This window comes from Acyrthosiphon pisum, chromosome A3 (assembly GCF_005508785.2).
Source record: "Acyrthosiphon pisum isolate AL4f chromosome A3, pea_aphid_22Mar2018_4r6ur, whole genome shotgun sequence".
NCBI lineage: Eukaryota > Metazoa > Arthropoda > Insecta > Hemiptera > Aphididae > Acyrthosiphon > Acyrthosiphon pisum.
Genome location: NC_042496.1, coordinates 12,143,072 through 12,160,988, shown reverse-complemented (window position 1 = coordinate 12,160,988; position 17,917 = coordinate 12,143,072). Strand labels below are relative to the sequence as shown.

Genomic DNA, 17,917 nt, shown 5'->3' with positions numbered 1-17,917 from the left:
TTTTTACATAATTTTAAGTTATTGCAAACAGCATAACAATACATTTAAAATTTTATATTTTGAAGCAGAATATTTCTTAAAGTATTACGATACATAATAATCTAATTTCGTACATGTCATGTAATTAATTATTACTCATCAGTCGTCAGTATTAAAAAGGTATAATGAATGGAATATTCAGTATTGACATATTACTCGGTAAAATGTTGGTTCACAACTCCGCTCATACAAACTTTAAATACTTATAAACTAGATAGGTATAACTAATTAATTAATTAACTAATAAATAAATTAAATTATTAAATAATTAATTACTCGTTCGAAATTCAAGTTTTATGTAGGTATCGAGAAGTATTCCGAAAAATATTTTGCTTCAGGTTATGAAATTGAAAGTTGACAATCATAAAAGTAATGATCTTAAAAATGACAACGATAAAATATTGTAAAAGTATCATTTATTTTAAATTTTGTTTTATTATATTAATTTTAAATTTTGTTTTATTATATTATTAAATTATATTAAAACAAAAATCAATTTTATAAAATTAGATCAATATGGTACTTTAGAGAGGTCATTTTTCGATTTTCTCAATAGTTATTTAATGGCACGGGAAAAACTATCGTCAAATTACGAAAAACAGCTAAATATTGGTTTTTAATTTCGAACGCTTTGATTATCACCATAGCAACGAATAAAAAATAATAATATTATAATATTAATTCAACATACAGGCTATAATAATTAATAATAACAATATAAAAAATCCAGACTGACAAATCGTCTCCGCTCAGAATCGTTTTTCTTATACAATGATAATATCACTGAATTCAAGTTTAATATAATCCATCATACATTGACCCACTTGTAACCTACTGTACAGCAGAGCGACATCCACTTACCCGCTTTTTTAAATAACGAGTGTAAAAACTAAAATTGATCACCTTATATTATACTGTTTAGACTTTAGACTAAATGGTTCACGCTTTTAAATTAGTATAACTGTACAAGAAAAACAAAACATGAAACATAACTTCAAAATCATCTTTAAAGGTATTCAATAAAATTGCTCCATATTTTTTTTTGCTCGTGTTTAAATGTTTCAAAAAATGATGACTTAAAAAAAATAGAGCACTATAAAGCCAATATGTTTAGGGGTATTTCAAAATGCAAGTGTAATTGTACGAATAATGAATTATTTTATTGTACCTTTATTAATACAATTATGGTATATGTGATAAAGAAACTTAAATATTTATATTTACATTACCTGTGGCGTTTTTTCAAAACGCTATTCATGGTGATAACAATGGCATAACACACATTTTCGACTAAATATTACTTTTATTACTAATGTTTATTTAAGGAAAATATAACATGGTTTTTTTAAAATAAATAAATTATCGCAATATTTAATAATAGAACAAGGGAATACATTTCAATGTTTATCGAATGTTTTTCAATGTTGAGTCACATGGTGCTTTGGCGTTTTAAGTTCGAATGGGTGTAGCATAATATGAAATATTATATAAAATAATATATAATCCTTAACTATAAATATAATATAAATCACTAAATTCAAAAAGGGCACATATCCAAGTTTCATAAATTGTTCAGCAAAGATAAAAAACTTAATATTTATCGAAAAAATTGAAAAACTCACATTACCTAAATAGACATTATGGGTACTATAATATAGGTACCTGAAAACTAAAAATATGCCTCGTTTGTACAGAACGATGTATTTATCAAACCTAAACAAAAATTTGTAAAAATGTTATTTTATGAAAAAGATCGACATGTGCCCTTTTTGCATTTAATGATTCATTTATCTGCTGATATTATTTTAAAGCTATAGTGAATTTTTACTTAATTTCTCATTTTAACTTATGTTGTAAATAAATGTTTGTACAATTATTAATATTTATTTGATATTACCAAAAATGTAATAACTACTTAATTTTGTAATAGGTAGAAGAAAATAATACCTTACTAGTTAGTAATTAATACATCTACCAAGTGATGAATTCATACTATATATTAAACATTAATTTTTTTATGGAATATAAAATTTTTACATTTATTTTTTCAAATATTATTTAATATATTAACCGAGTTTTTTTAAAAATATTATTATCATCTATATTGAACAAGATTAAAAAATTATAAAAGTTTGCACTAATTAATACCAATTATAGATTATTGACATGTAAACGTTATATGGTATAGATAATATTTTCAATTTTAAAACAATTATAGTAAATGAAAATATTCACATCATGTGCAAATTGCAAATTGTTATTGTATACCAGTATAATACGATTGTTGATTATAAAGAGTATAAAGAACCCACAGATTTATAAAACGTATTGATTCCAGTGACAAAAATGTAGGTCGGATTGAACTGTTAATATGATATTAAATATTTCCGACCACGGCATATTATTTTTAGAGGTACTAATCAATTATTATTTCAAGAATTAACATAACATACTATATATATTATAATAATACCGCAAACAAACATTAATTTAAACAAGTATTTATTTAAATTTAAATTATAAGTTGGCGTTGGCATATTTGATTATTAAGATTAATTTAGTTTTGGATTAACGATGGTTAAAAGCAAAAGTAAATAAACACTATTATGTACCTATATTATTTTAATCCTAAAAAATTGTTTTATGCTTCTCCCCTGCTTCTTCGAATTATGTTAATAATACTCCATTATGATGCTTATGCCTGAGGCGTGCACGAGTTAATACAATTTGATTTTAATTTGATTCAATTTCTAAATTTAAAATTTATGTAACAAAATCCATTTATGTTCTTTAGCTATCATATTTATAAATTATTGGATTTAAAAACAATAGGTAATACTAATAATTTATAAGTAGGTATTATTACTTATACACGACAGTAAATTATTATCATAACACTTTTTTATACAACAAATTAACTTTTATCTATGACAAATTGGATAATTATACTGCGTCTACTTATTGATATTTATAGAAACTTTCAGAAAATGTTGTTTATTTTGATTTTGGGAAATGAAAGCATATAATTTGACGTGTGTCATTAATTTTAATATTTGATAACATAAAGCTGGCTGTTACAAATTATTACTGTATTTAATAGAATGATTTAGGACATTAGGTATATTAAAATCAATGAAAAATAGTATAATATAATATTAATATACATTAGCCTTATATAGTTTTCATGAAAATTAAAATTGACACTATAATGAATAGTAAATTAGGAATTTATAAATTGGTAAAATATGCAATAACATTAAGCACTGGACAAATTAAAAAAAAATATATAACGAATCTACCTACAGTAAAATTTGTTTTTTAAGTGCATTTACGAGTTACGACACTCGAGCATTGAATAGTAATGGTTAATAAACATTTAAACTGTGTACAGCTTGAAATGAGAGAATACTGTTCAAATACTAATAACGGGAATCCAACAAAAATGTGTGTTATCATAATTGTCTTATTAATATTAAGTTATAATTGTATAAGAAAATGTATTATATAACATCTAGGTAGGTACGTTATATAATCTGAACAATTATTTCAATGTCTCCCTATAAATCTGTCCCATTCTTGAGATTAATTGGCTCTAACAAAGATTTTAGAAGTTCCCACGAGATTATGTGTTATATGTTACAATTCTCACAGAGAGCTGTCGTATTTTATTGGTTTCTCCGGTAAATTTACCTGAAAAGGATTTCGAACTACTGAACCACGAACTCACCGGACCAGAGGACAATAAAATTCACTTGTGAGCCTCTTGAAGAAATAGTTGCCTACCTACCATTTGTGTCTTATTATCTTTATTGAAAAAGAAATACAATTTGTGGGGGAATTCTATTCTTTTGAATATAATGTTATATTGTATTTTGAACTAATGTTACATACTTAACACAATGGAAATAACTAATAAGTAAATGTATTATAGTATCATTGAATGTTAAGTCTTTTATTTAAACTTCTGATAGAATTAATTATCAGATAGGTAAATAAAACATACTTAAAGTAATTCTAAAAACTAGAGTGTAATAATAATGGGATTATAAATTCAAGAAATTAAGATCAATAAAAATGAAATGTATATTTTAAGAATAAATATATTATAATAAATAGATCATTTTTGTCATTAATTTCGACACGGATTACATTGACTAACATGACGGATATATTAAGCTTATTATTTAGTATTTAAGTTATTCTTAACAAGGAATTCTTTAAATTGCGTTATAAATATTGTGAATCTTATAGTTCTTGACTGCTCAATTATAATAATGGATTTATATTTTTTATGATTTCAGTGATAATGACGGTAATTTTGTCCATTTTCACGGTGGTGCCTTTAATTATGTTCGTTGTTGGTAAGTTTTGTTATAGTATAAAGTATACTTTTAATCAAAGCAAATACTATTTTATCACATTAAGCGAATGCATGCATATATATATTGACAATAAAAAATAATTTTAAAGTAAGTATAATTGACTATGTGTACTTATTGCCTATACAACTATACAATTAATTAAAGTCATTTTAATGTTTAATTTAATATTTTCATGTTTATCAAATATGATGGTTTAACGAAAAACCTCAAACATCATTATTTACAGTTCTTTAATCAATTTGGCTATAGTTAATGTAAACATGTAATATGCAAGCATATCGAAGGTTTATGAATTATATGAATTTTATTATTTTAATAAATTATTAGTTAATTTGTTTCATTATATTTTTTAAAATATCGATCGGAATTTAATAATAATTTATAATATGTATAAATAGTATAGGTAAATTTCTATAAGTATTTCAGATAGTTATTGAAAATCAAATTTAAATGTACAAAATATTTTGGGATGTTTATGTATGAATGATTATATTAATCATTAAACCCATCTCTTTTAGCCTAACTACTTAACTTATATAATATTATTGTCTTATGTAAAGTAAATACTTATGAAAATATAACATTGAAAACGTTTATATTCACTTATTTAATTCTACAAGCAATAACTGAATATTAGAATAAGTATATGAAGAAGTTGAACAGTTGTACTATTTAGTCAACTTCGAAATTCTATACTTAAATATTTTATGGATGATATTAATATAACAAAAATAATAAATATATATGGAGTGTATTATTTTTAACTTTTTAATATGAACAATACAATTTCACTATATAATACATATTATAAGATAACAATAAATCTTAAATATTATATGTTTATATTTTTTTTTTAGATAGTTATATCAATTTATATTATTTATTTATGATTTTATACTATAAGATTACATATGACCAAATAAATAATTTATGATGTGTTAACTCAAAATTCGATAAAACTGTAGGTCAAAGATCTCTTCTAATATAGAAATATATTTAATTTAAAAATTAAAAGTTGATATGACTCAAATAAACAAAAATAGCGTAAGATCGATACATGCGTTTTTCAAAACATTTTTATGTTATAGTTGTCACATATCAGGAACAAAATAAAACAAATGAAAAATACTTAAGTAGCCAACTTTTGACTTTTCATAGAGACTTATTGATCTTCCAGAAACCGCAAATTCATTGTACCTAATTTTTATATGATAATTCTTATATTTTCTATTTAAATTTCTCCTTCTAAGGTTTAAGTGAACGCAGTGTCATGTCTGGTGATATCAAATACAATTTTTACTTACCTACGTCAATAAAGATTATTAATCACCAAACTATTTGATTTAATCAAAATTAAGCCATAAAATATACATTTTAAAATACAATTTTCATCTGGCATAATATGACTTTAAAAAATATAAAATTAAGTAAGCAAGCCATGGTTTCTAAAAATTATAAAATTAATTTAAATCCGTTTTGGGGAGATATTTTATACCTATGACACATAATAATTTAATCTTATACTAAACGTTTAGTAGTTTATTTATTCTGTCATTTCACTCTTCACTGTTAAATATTAATATTTAACGTGGTAGATTGCAATTAAAAAATGTACAGATTATATTATGATTGAAGAACTCTTTAGTTTTCTAATATAATTCACTGGGCACATAATATGTGTATCACACGATGTAGAGCCTTAGAGGTAACCTATTGATGAATAACTGTTTGAATATTGTTTTCTGGTGTAAATTTAATAAAATAAAAATAGGGAACCGTAAACTCTTTCATAATTGTTTTTTGCATTTGTTGTAGATATTTCGTTAAATCCTAATATATAAATTTAATATATTATATCAATATGTAATCTGCATACTAGACACGTCTAAAAAATAAATCCATTTTTAAGCTAACACATTAAGTGAATTAAGCTACAGCAAATACCGTGTTTTTGGTTTTTATTTAATTTTACAATTCTTCGTTTTTCAGAAATAGTGTGCTCCATAGTTGATACATACTAAGAAACATTAGTAGGGTTAATATTGATGAAGTGTTTCTAATTCTTTGATAAATTAAAATTTCTTCAAAACTTATTTGTAACTGTTATTTTCTGCCGTAATATATTATACTCAAATTTACTTTAGTAACAAGTGAAGAAGAGATAACCATTGTTATGTATGCAGTCTAACAATATTATTGTACAATTTCAGTTCACAGGTGGGAATAAAATAAGCTGAATATTCAACATTTAATGTATTAATTGTTAAAAGTTTTGATGCTTAATATTGTAGTGTCAATATTAGGGAAAAAAATGTAAATATTTTATTTTAAAATTGGAAATTGCATGTTTTGAAACTCAGCTTATGGGAAGGGGGGCAGAAAATTATTTATTTTATACCAAATATTCAAATTTTAAAAGTTAAAGTTTAAACAACAAAACAAAACATTATTATATGCGCATTATTTATTTATATGGTATTACCTATTTGAGGACATTTTTTTCAATATAACTACCTACTTCAGTAATCACAAGTATATAAGTACTAAGAAATAAAGTAATGCCTATTCAGAAGATACATAATGCCTAATTAATGTTTGTAATAAAAATTGATTTGAGACTAAAGACTTTTTTTGAACATTAATTAAATCCATTTAAAGTAGTTTAGGTAAACAATTTTTTTTTAACCATGTCATTATATACTAATTGTGGCTTGCAATTATTACCTAGTAATTATTTTCTAAAACACTAATTAGAAGAAGCGAGCCATTGACGAGATAAAAGAAGGAGACACACTGTGCTTATTATATAGAATATACTTTTATAGTTTATACAATAAATTTATGAATAATACATTAATTTATATGTCACGTTAATTAATTTAATTCGTTCCTTTAATGAAGTGTGTGTTATTTCAACATGATTTTATATATCAACCAACTGTTACTTCGGTTTTAGGTAGCTACTTGGACAATAAGTATATAGTTTATTATAATAATATAACAGTTACCTACGTGAATAGACAGCTGTTTGTGCAGAGCTGGCAGAGAAACCGACTTGCAATAGGCTTGCACTACTTTTCTACTGTTGTGCATCGTTTTTCGGTGAAATAATTAATATTACTAACATTACCTGAGGGTCGGGCATCACATGCTAAAACGGATATAACAAGAAAAAAATATGCAAATTTGACAATATTATGATTGTCTCGCTGCCAGATATACGCTTGGTCGTATCCTAATAATATCCACCTTTTTACCCTAGGACCGCTGCGCACGAATTGATTAGCTCAAACTAATCCCCGACCCAAACGAAACCAACCGAACCGAACTTATTCGGAGCTATACAGGCGTGGGCGCTATAGGTCGGGTCAAGGAATATCGATTGTCCCGGGATATAATAATCACCCTGACATGACACGATATACCACGCGCGTTTGCACATGCACATCACACTTTGCGAGAGTATACCTTAATGGTAGTAATATATTCAACATTGTGACAGTGCCAGCCAGCGAATAGACCGTATAAATATTATAACGTTATAAATTATCATAATTATTATAATGCGGCGGATGACGACGGCGTTCGTCGTCGTCGGTTTTTTGGCGTGTTGCAGGCGTGGAGTTCGTCCGGGACTGTCCGCGGGAACCGCACATACCGGTGTACATGATCGTGGGCGGCATATTCGGCATGATCAAAATGGTGTGGCTGCTGTGCCGGCAGATCAAGTCGCTGCGGTACAACAAGCGCCGACGGCCGGACATGGGCACGCGGGAGGACATGGTGTCGTCCATGGGGTCGCGCATAGCGTCCGTCGGGCTGGCCGCGTTCCTGGCCGGTTGGTTCGCGCTGGGCAACTATTGGATCCTGTCCGTGTACTGGCCCGACTCGGAACCGTCGTCCCTGTACGAGCCGAACGTGTGGTGCAACCGGACGCTGTACGTCACCAGCCTCGTACACCTGGCACTCGTGTACGTGGCCGGCGCTGTAGTGCTCGCCGCCGTCGTGGCCGTGCTAGTGTTCCAGCAGTGCATGCTCCGGTTCAAATAGCATACGGCCAACACGGCGCTGTGCGGTTGCGCCCACGGCCACCACGGCAGCCGCCGCATGACCATCACCAGCATACTGCCGTACAGCGCCATACACATCAGCGTCACCCAACCAGTCGACGACGGTGGATGTGACGTGGCCCTGTAGTCGTGTTGACCATTCCGCTTACGCCACCCTCACCCGACCCCAAACGCTCATCCCCAACGCCAGGACCACTGCTATTACTCGGAAGACGGTAGAAAGGTGGTTGAAAATCGTTTGCAGTCGTACGACTGTCGTACACATTATTGTGCGCGTCCAGCTGAACGTGCCACAGTGTAAGTATAGGAACTCATCAATATTCGAGCACTTACGATACATGACGTGCAATATTCGAAAGCATTTACCGTTTTCAAATACAATTATTCGGACTTTTCCCTCGACACTACTAACAAAATCCATAAATTAATATTCTAATATAGGTAGGTACTCTTGAAACGTCTAATATTAACGCGTGACAAATATGAAATAACACGTATTGAGTCAATAAAATACTGCGGACTATTGACAATTAATACTTGTTTACGGTTATGTATATAGATGTATTATATTTAAAAGAATAATTTTAAAAGTACATTTTGCCTAAAATAATGAGTAAGCCCGTAGATCTCTCATGTACGGCTGCGGCGGTGTAAGGATCTTAACATCGCGATCATAATATCAGCATTTGCAGCGTTAGGGTAAAGTTATGAGGAACACCTCTTAATCGAATAGATTACGGCTGAGAAATCTACAAAGATTATAATAATATAATGTTGTGTGTATAATGTAACGTTTGCTGGTAAGCATCACTCGTATCGGTGTCCTTTGTATTCAACATAATAATATTACGATCGTCGCATTACGCGTCGTTACGCTAAGTCATTTCGTGTGCATTCATAATATTATTAGTTAGGTACCTTAAGTAGGTACGGCGTTTGTGTCATGTGCACTAGTTGCTGCGTCGTCGAGTTGTTTCGCTCATTGTCAAATATGACCGATGTGTTGTGGCAAAGATCCGACACCATGTAAGACGCGTAGGTATAATAATTTATAACGTATAATTTATAATTTATGTGCGCTGCATTGTAGGATATTTATCGCCCGTGTCTCACCGTGTTCGTTCCCGTAAATAACTTCTTTTTTTTTCTAATTTATATTTTTGAATTATGATTTCGAACAACGATTATTGCATTACCAAGTTGCAGTTAATAATATAATTTCTCATATTTGTACGGTATATTTAAACTTTAGGAACCGTGTTTCGTAAAAATCGATTGTAAATATTTTAAAAGTAGAATTACTAATTTTCATTACCTATTTAAATAGTTAAGAAAGTTTTAAAGTTTATGCAGCTGGCGGGTAGAGGAATATAATAATATATTGTCGAGTGACGGATAATATATGTAAGATACAGATAAAAACGGTGAGATACCCTGTGCAACTTTAAGTGTAATTTAACGAATGTAAGTCACTATAAACGTTTTACATTCCTTGCTTCCCTCAGAATGGTCTTTTTTTTTAATCCACAACCCTATTATGTGACACCCATATAATAATAATGCACTTGCCCCACGATTCCCAGCCTGTTTCACTGCACACGGGTCAACGCTCACCAGGAAAACTAACTTAAACTAACTTCTTATTATTCCTACATCGTACGCTAGTTCACCTATCATTGTGTATAAATGCATCATGTGTTCATGTGTACGTATGCTATTTCGTGAGCTGTTCTCGTTCGTTTCGCTCCATTATTGTTATTGTTATTTTTATCGTATAAATTCACGTTTTAATTATTGAAGTCATTTCGTCCTTTTTGAAATCCTTGTTCTCTGTCTTACTTAAAAGTTTGGTACCCAACACGTGTTTAACGAACTGAAACAATTTAAAAATGTTTAAATGCGTTTCGTCGTTCAACCGACAATTTGATTTATCTTTGCATTTAAATTATTTAATACATTTTGATGGATAATATTACTATAAAATTTAATTTGCTATTTTAAAATAATGTATTTTAACTCGTAACACAGTGTAATATTCGTCATTTTTTAATTAATAAGTATTCAAAAAAAAAATTTATATATTTACATAAGACATATTATTATAATATGAGATCTTCGTTGTTTCAATACTATACATAATATTATATCTAGGTACTTCATTAAAAACTAAATGTGTATATGATTCGTTCTATTATTGTTATAACTGTAATAAAAGTAATGTGTCTTCTGACATGTCATGCTAAATGTATTAATCATATATTATTATACTATAAATTATTACAGTTGAGTCTATATTCTATAGGTAATATGCATTATTGAAAAGTGAAAACATACTTTACTATATATTTTACTGTGACTTTATTCAATACTCAGTTTAATTCAAAATTCAAATGTGCTGTAATATATATTTAATATAAGTAATGATATAATGATTATTTTAGATTGATTAAGAAGGGGAATATAATGGTAAACTCACCTAACAAACAAGTTAATCGTAGTCATAAAGATACTAAAGCAAACGATTAAGTCCCTTAATGTTTATTACATTGTGTAGTGAAGTTAGTTATATTATTTCACTATTGTTATGTCTGAACTAAGCTACTCGTATCTGAAGAAATAATTGTTTGTAGATCGCATAAAATTAAACATAGGTTAATATAAACTGTCATTAAATTTAAATATTTCTGCTGCTTTTGTACATTTTAATTATGATATCATAAAATGGTTCAAGTAAACAGTCGCTAGGTACTGGCATTGTACTTAACACTTAAATTTGGTAAAAGTTCTAAAAGTAATTATAGCTATGCCATGCGTGATTTGGATTATGGTAAGAGGATGGCCTATTAAATTTATTCCGTGAACCTAAATTTTATCACGCATAATGTATCACAATAATAATTGTTCTACGGTGCGTGTTATTTTATTTAACTTGGTTTTGAATGTTTTTTTTACGACGTTTTGAAATGTTATTATCTCGTATATTAAACTCATATGCATAAGTGCGTGTTCATATATTACGCACTCTGCGCATTCATTGATTATTAATTATTTTATTATTTTCGTGAATACAACAGAAATAATTCAGTTAGAATACTCTTAAAAGTTAAATTAATATTCTACTCGTTTAACGAGTATTCGCATGAATGCAAAACAGATATATCATTCTGATTTATGACCATTGGTATCAATGACTAAAAGATTTTAAGTGTTTGGACGTGAGTACGTGACATGAGTAAAGTTGAGGACGACAATGGCGGAAGGTTGCGAGTCAGCACTTTAATGCTTACATTAAGTCCCGCAGGTAATCGTCAAAATTATTCTCAGCATCTAAATATATTTTTTACTGCGGAGGTTTAGAGTGACCCGAATTTATAACAATTAATGGACTTTTTTACGGTAAAATAGCTACCTAGATAATAAATAACAATGAATTTAGTGTTAGGTAATTGTCATTACTGCTATAATATACAATATCAATATAAACGTGAATAATATGTTATTTATCATGTTTATCGTTTTTAAATTGTGTGTGTAGAAAATAATATGACTTAGGCCATTGTGATCGAAAATTCGTGTCAGTTTATCCGTCAAATTTGATATTGAAAAAAACATTTACGGTTAAAATATTTAACTTTTATCAGCAAATAATAACATTTTATCAGCAAAAGTGTATTATAGTCTTGGTCAAAAATTTATACATTTAATTATTGTTCTAAAACAAAAATAATTCTGAGACTATAATTGAAGGTCATACATATTATATAAATATTTTATATATATATATAATATTTAAATAAAACATTAGAACTCAGGATGAAAGACTTAAAACTGACATTGTTTCACATCGTTGTATCTATTATTTATCATTGAAAAGATTGATATTTTATAACCAAGTAATCCAATTTCCAAATATCCTGTCCGTCCGTTAATACTTAAGTTAGTGTTTTTATTATTTTTGTTTCTTATACCAGAACCATCTCTCTACCTAAGGCGTGACAATGATTTTATTTATTCACTATGCCGGTGTTTACATTTACAATTAACTCGGTTGCTCTCCCAGTGTCGATATAAACTAACAATAAATTATTATTGTCCAAATGTAAACGGTAAATCCCTGTATTTTGTTGTCCCCTAGGATTTTTGGTGTTTTTAACAATTTGTTTCAATTTTCTCTCAAGAGCCTTCCTGCTCATTTTACACCACACACAATTGTATACAAACTTAAAGGCAATATGTGAAATTAAAAACGAATCATTCAGTACCTAGTGTCAAGTTTGAACACAATAATGAAAACATGTTTCAGCAATGTAAACCCAAAAATTAAGTATATATAAATTATAATTAAAAGTGGTAAATCATTTATTTTATAGGAGTTTAATACTATTAAATTAAAATTCTATAATATAACCATGTAACTATTTATATTTTTATCCATCTGATCTTCCTATAAACACGAATAGTTTTTAAAACATATTTTATTTCTTTAATACAGTTAAATATAATATTATTTATTTCAAATATTGTCCTGTATCACCATGTGCATTTAATTGTTTGTAGAGTTGTGGATTTATATTGAATTATTATCGATATGTACCTACATCAAACATGAGGTCCGTGTTTAAACTTATGTGTTTCATACAGATTACACAATTAACAATATTATAAATGCTGGGACCAAAATAGTAGAATTTGTATAATTCAATTGAGTCTTTATAGAATATAATTTATAATGTATGTATCAAATAATATTTCCTAAACCAATACTAACCATATCATACTAAAAATATCAAAGACGTGATCGTATTATAGATTATAAAAATAATCAATTTTTTTTTCCCTTAAGTTCTATATTTTTGGCATAAACCTATAAATATTTTCAATGTAATTATGTTTACTTTGACTTACCTACTATACTTCAATATAACAAAAGTATAGCATATAATTATATTTTTAACATTTATTTGTTTCAGTTTAAGCCATAAGTACCTTCTTGTCTCCTTAAGATACCTAATATTTTTTAATATATTTTCTATAAATTTAATATCACTAAAATACAGCGTGTTGAATTCCTAATGTATACCCATAAATTAAAAACTAATATTTGAAATTATTTTTAAAATATAATAATTTGCATTCAGAGTAATTATTTTAAAACTCATAATATTAGAGATTCCAAAAAATTGTATATGATTGTCTGTACAACAGTTTTTATGGAAATTAAATTTGTAGATATTGTAATACAATAATTAATAATAAAGGTTACAACATAATCATTCGTATAATATTAAAGATCTTCGTACGAACTTTCATAGAAAATAAAATCGTTAATATTTAAGCTGTACCTATATTGATTTTTTTTGTTGTTGTGCAACCGTAACCTAATTTTTGTTTAATATACAGTTTTACAATCATTATTTACTATACAGATATTTTAATATTGCCGTAAATATGTACTGAAATGGGTAGTTAAAAATAATAATATAATTATAAAAATTATCGACCCTTTATGATGTAATTTTAGAACATTAAAAAAATTAACAATTTAATGTTATAATTTATTTCTATAAAAAATCGTCTATGCATTGTTCAATAAGTACTTAACATCACATATGTATTTTAATAAAGTATTATAGTTGTCTTGAACCAGATTCATAATTATCATTATAATGATGCAGAGAAAAACTTCTTTGAATAATATATTATTCTGTAAATACTTTGTGTTCAAAACATATTATACATTGTGCTATTGTTAAATATAATATAGATCAGATACACATAGGAACAAATCTTGTTAAGGAATGTTGATCGTTTTTCATTTTTTCTCAAGATCAATAAGTTAAAAACGATGAATTAAATATTTGAGAAAATGAATATTTAAATTTCAAGTTATCACTGTTATATAATTAATTATAGGTTGATCAAATTATAAATAAATAGGTACGCTGTTTAATAACAATTCTTACGTTGGATATCTTTGCTATGAAAGTAGGTTAACTCTCCTAACTCCTCATCAATACCTACAGCCAATTAATAACATGGATCCAAAATACTTCATGACTTACCAAGAAAAGTCTCATAGAATGAAAAAATATTTTAAAATTAGGTACCTATATGATTTAAATTTTATATTCGTAAAAAATATCGGCTTGAAACGAAAAGATACAATTTAAAACCTCATGCCTATGAACGTTTTTCGCGTTAGTGAGAAAATATTACATTTCAACTAACAAAATATGTGAATTTTTCCATCTGGTAAAGATATAATATAATAATGGAAAATTTAAAAAAAAAATTCTTCGAGTTTCCTGTAAACTAGACAGTAATATATCTACTATATATCTACATATATTATATTTAACACAATTTTGCATATTATATCATATAGGTACCCTAAATTATTGTTGTACCTTAAAATACAACAATTGGTATTTTTCAAATAATATTAATTTTTAGATACAACTTAAAAAAAGAATAAATCGAATTGTTAACTATTATTAATATCACATTAATTATCTTATTCCCTAGTCATAAAAAATATGATTATCCTACTATTATCGTATTATTATGGAAAGTCGTTTTAATTTTCAAAAATTATACTTTAATTGTGTAAGCAACAATGAGAAAACAATTTTAAAAGCTGAATTAAAATATATATATATAATTGTAACTTTAAGATAATTAAAAAATTCGTCTCATAATAAGACTACCAAAATCCGTTCCTGCAGATTTAAAAATAAATTTTTTTCTTGATTTAAACAGCCAATTAAAAAGGTCATATTTACTAAACTTATTAAGTTTTTAAATGTATTAATGTATTATGCCTACAAACTGTAAAATAAATACATAGTTATATTAATTTGTTCTTAATAACTGTTAACTTTAAAATAATAACTACCTATTATATTTAATTTCAAAATAAGTTTGATTTGGATGTAGTGGAAACAAATCCTAAAGTAATCTTACTTTAACTATCTTAAAAAAAAAAACAAAAAATACATCAACAGATGGATTTCTCCTTTATATTAGAATGACCCGTTAAAAAGTCCTTTTTAGTAAAATATATAATTCAACATTTCACATAAAATATATATTAGGATTCACAAGGCTACTACAACACAAGTATAAGCGAAATAAAATTCTACGTGGTTATACGACGTTACCAAAATGATTTATTAACAATTAAATACTCAAAAAAATAATACTTTCAATTAACCTACAAATCCTGCATAAACCTAACTTAACATTAAAATCAATAAAATATCTTGAATTGTACTAAATAATTATTTTTAATTATATTATATTATAATAATACAAATTATCAATAAATTTATGATAATAATAATAAATAATTTGTTTCATACATTGAAAAAAAATCAAACTATTTTAGATACAGTCTCGATATTATGGTCAATTTATACTAAAGTATTTTATAATAATAATGTTACTGGATAATTTGTAAAATAATTTAAAGAATATAAATGGGTCATTTATTTAATTTGTTAAGACGAATAAATAATTATTTACTATTGTAGAAAAACATTAGGTATACTTTAACCATGTATGTAATGTATTATTTGACTTAATTGTTAATTACATAATTACTACATTTAGTTACAATTTTATGTATCAAATAATATTATTCCAAGTTTTTTCTTGTTATAAAATATTAATATAAGTTTCAGTGTTTTATTTTTTATTTTATTAAGATTTCACTGTTGTTTTTATATTTTTTTTTTCGTCAAAACTTGTTTTGGTATTTCTACAGACAAAATTCCTCATTTAATTGTAATAAAACACCAAACACAATTTAAGGAATCAAACTTTATATAATTACATCAAAACTGTTTATAGGTATATCATTAATAATAATTACGTGGCTATGAAAGGCTACATTTATGTTATAAAATCTATATTTTAATTAATGATTTATGTCTCTTATAAATTATCTAAAATATTTTATCAAAAAATAAGTTATTGTATACCACTAAATTATTACTATACTTAGTTTAATATATATTATTATACTACGTTTAAATAGTTGTGTATTTTATGTGCAAAAAATATAATACTGAATTGTTTTATTCTTATCTTGTTTTTATTTAGAAAGACGTTCGTTGATGGACATCACATTTTTAATCTCGTGTAAAGTGTGGAACTTTAGAACTTACAATCTGAACTATCAATATAGTTGGCCTGTATATATGCTCAAAATAATTTTTTTAAACACATAATTGTAAAACCTAACAGTCCAAATTTATGGAAGCACATTGTGGTAAGTATAAATAATAAATATTAAATATTTTGTGAAAATTATATATAAAAAGAACATAATAGGACTGTACGAAAAACTTAATACGATCATAATAATTTATAGAATTACGGACAATAAATTGTCATTATCAGGACTTAAAAAATACATGATTTATCTAAAAATAAAACTTTTTCAATTTTTAAGACGTGGCTGACTTTATAAATAGCGTCCGAAACGATTTATATATATTGAGGAAAACTTCCCGACCAATATTACCTATATAGTAAATGGTATAGTAACATATTTTAAAATGCCCCTAGCGCCCTACTGAATGAAAAGTTCAGACATTTTGATGAGCATTTGAAGCTGAACTCCTTTATGGTCCTCGAATCCTCATTATGAATCATAGAACTTTAAAGACTTTGCAGTATATATATTCTTATGGGTAATATTGAAGATAGAAAAACATAGACCATTGATCATACTTTATGCAAGAAGAAGCAAGCTTGGCACCATATAACATTTTACAATCGAAAAATAACATTAATTTTCATCCAATTGAAAGCAGACATTGCACCATATTATAATATAATATACCTTCAATACAATATAACCCTACCCACAAAGATAACATAAAAATCAAATGCTAACAAATTACTATTATATATAATAATCTATAGATTAAATATACAGTGTGTAATCGCTAATTGAGAACAGTCAATATCTTTGAGTAGGGCAATGCAATTTGATTTCTGTTTGCTATTTGGTTGTTATGACATAAAAATACACTTTTTGATGGCCTATGAATTTTTTTCAACTTAATTAGACTTGCGCATGCGCAATACAAAATTGTTTTGTAAATGACAACCACCTGTTTTAATTACTAATTTTTTTCGCCTAATTTTTTAATGCATTTTGGTAGTTGAACCAACTTTCTAAGTCCAAAATTGACCAAGTTACAGCCAATCAAAATACGCGCAATTTTCATTGTAATTCAGAAAATAATTGTTCCAAAATTTTTTAGGATAAACATTTTCATTACTATTAATTTAGACAATATTTAAACGTTCGGTATTATAATTTTCACTTTAATTTGTGAGCTATGAATAATCCTAAAAAGTTTTAGAACAATTATTTTCTGAATTACAATGAAAATAACTGACAATTACGCGTAT

General features: G+C 26.8%; 1 protein-coding gene across 2 annotated transcripts in view; it reads left to right on the top strand.

The window, feature by feature from the left end:
• Positions 1-10,551, top strand: part of LOC100574834 — a 90,138-nt gene extending 79,587 nt beyond the window's left edge. For both annotated transcript variants that reach the window (XM_029491749.1, XM_029491748.1), the window contains exons 5-6: positions 4,341-4,400; positions 8,038-10,551. In XM_029491749.1, coding sequence (XP_029347609.1) covers positions 4,341-4,400; positions 8,038-8,471 — 494 coding nt within the window. In that variant the 3' untranslated portion in view covers positions 8,472-10,551. The remainder of the gene's footprint in view (positions 1-4,340; positions 4,401-8,037) is intronic.
• The last annotated feature ends 7,366 nt before the right edge of the window (positions 10,552-17,917 follow it).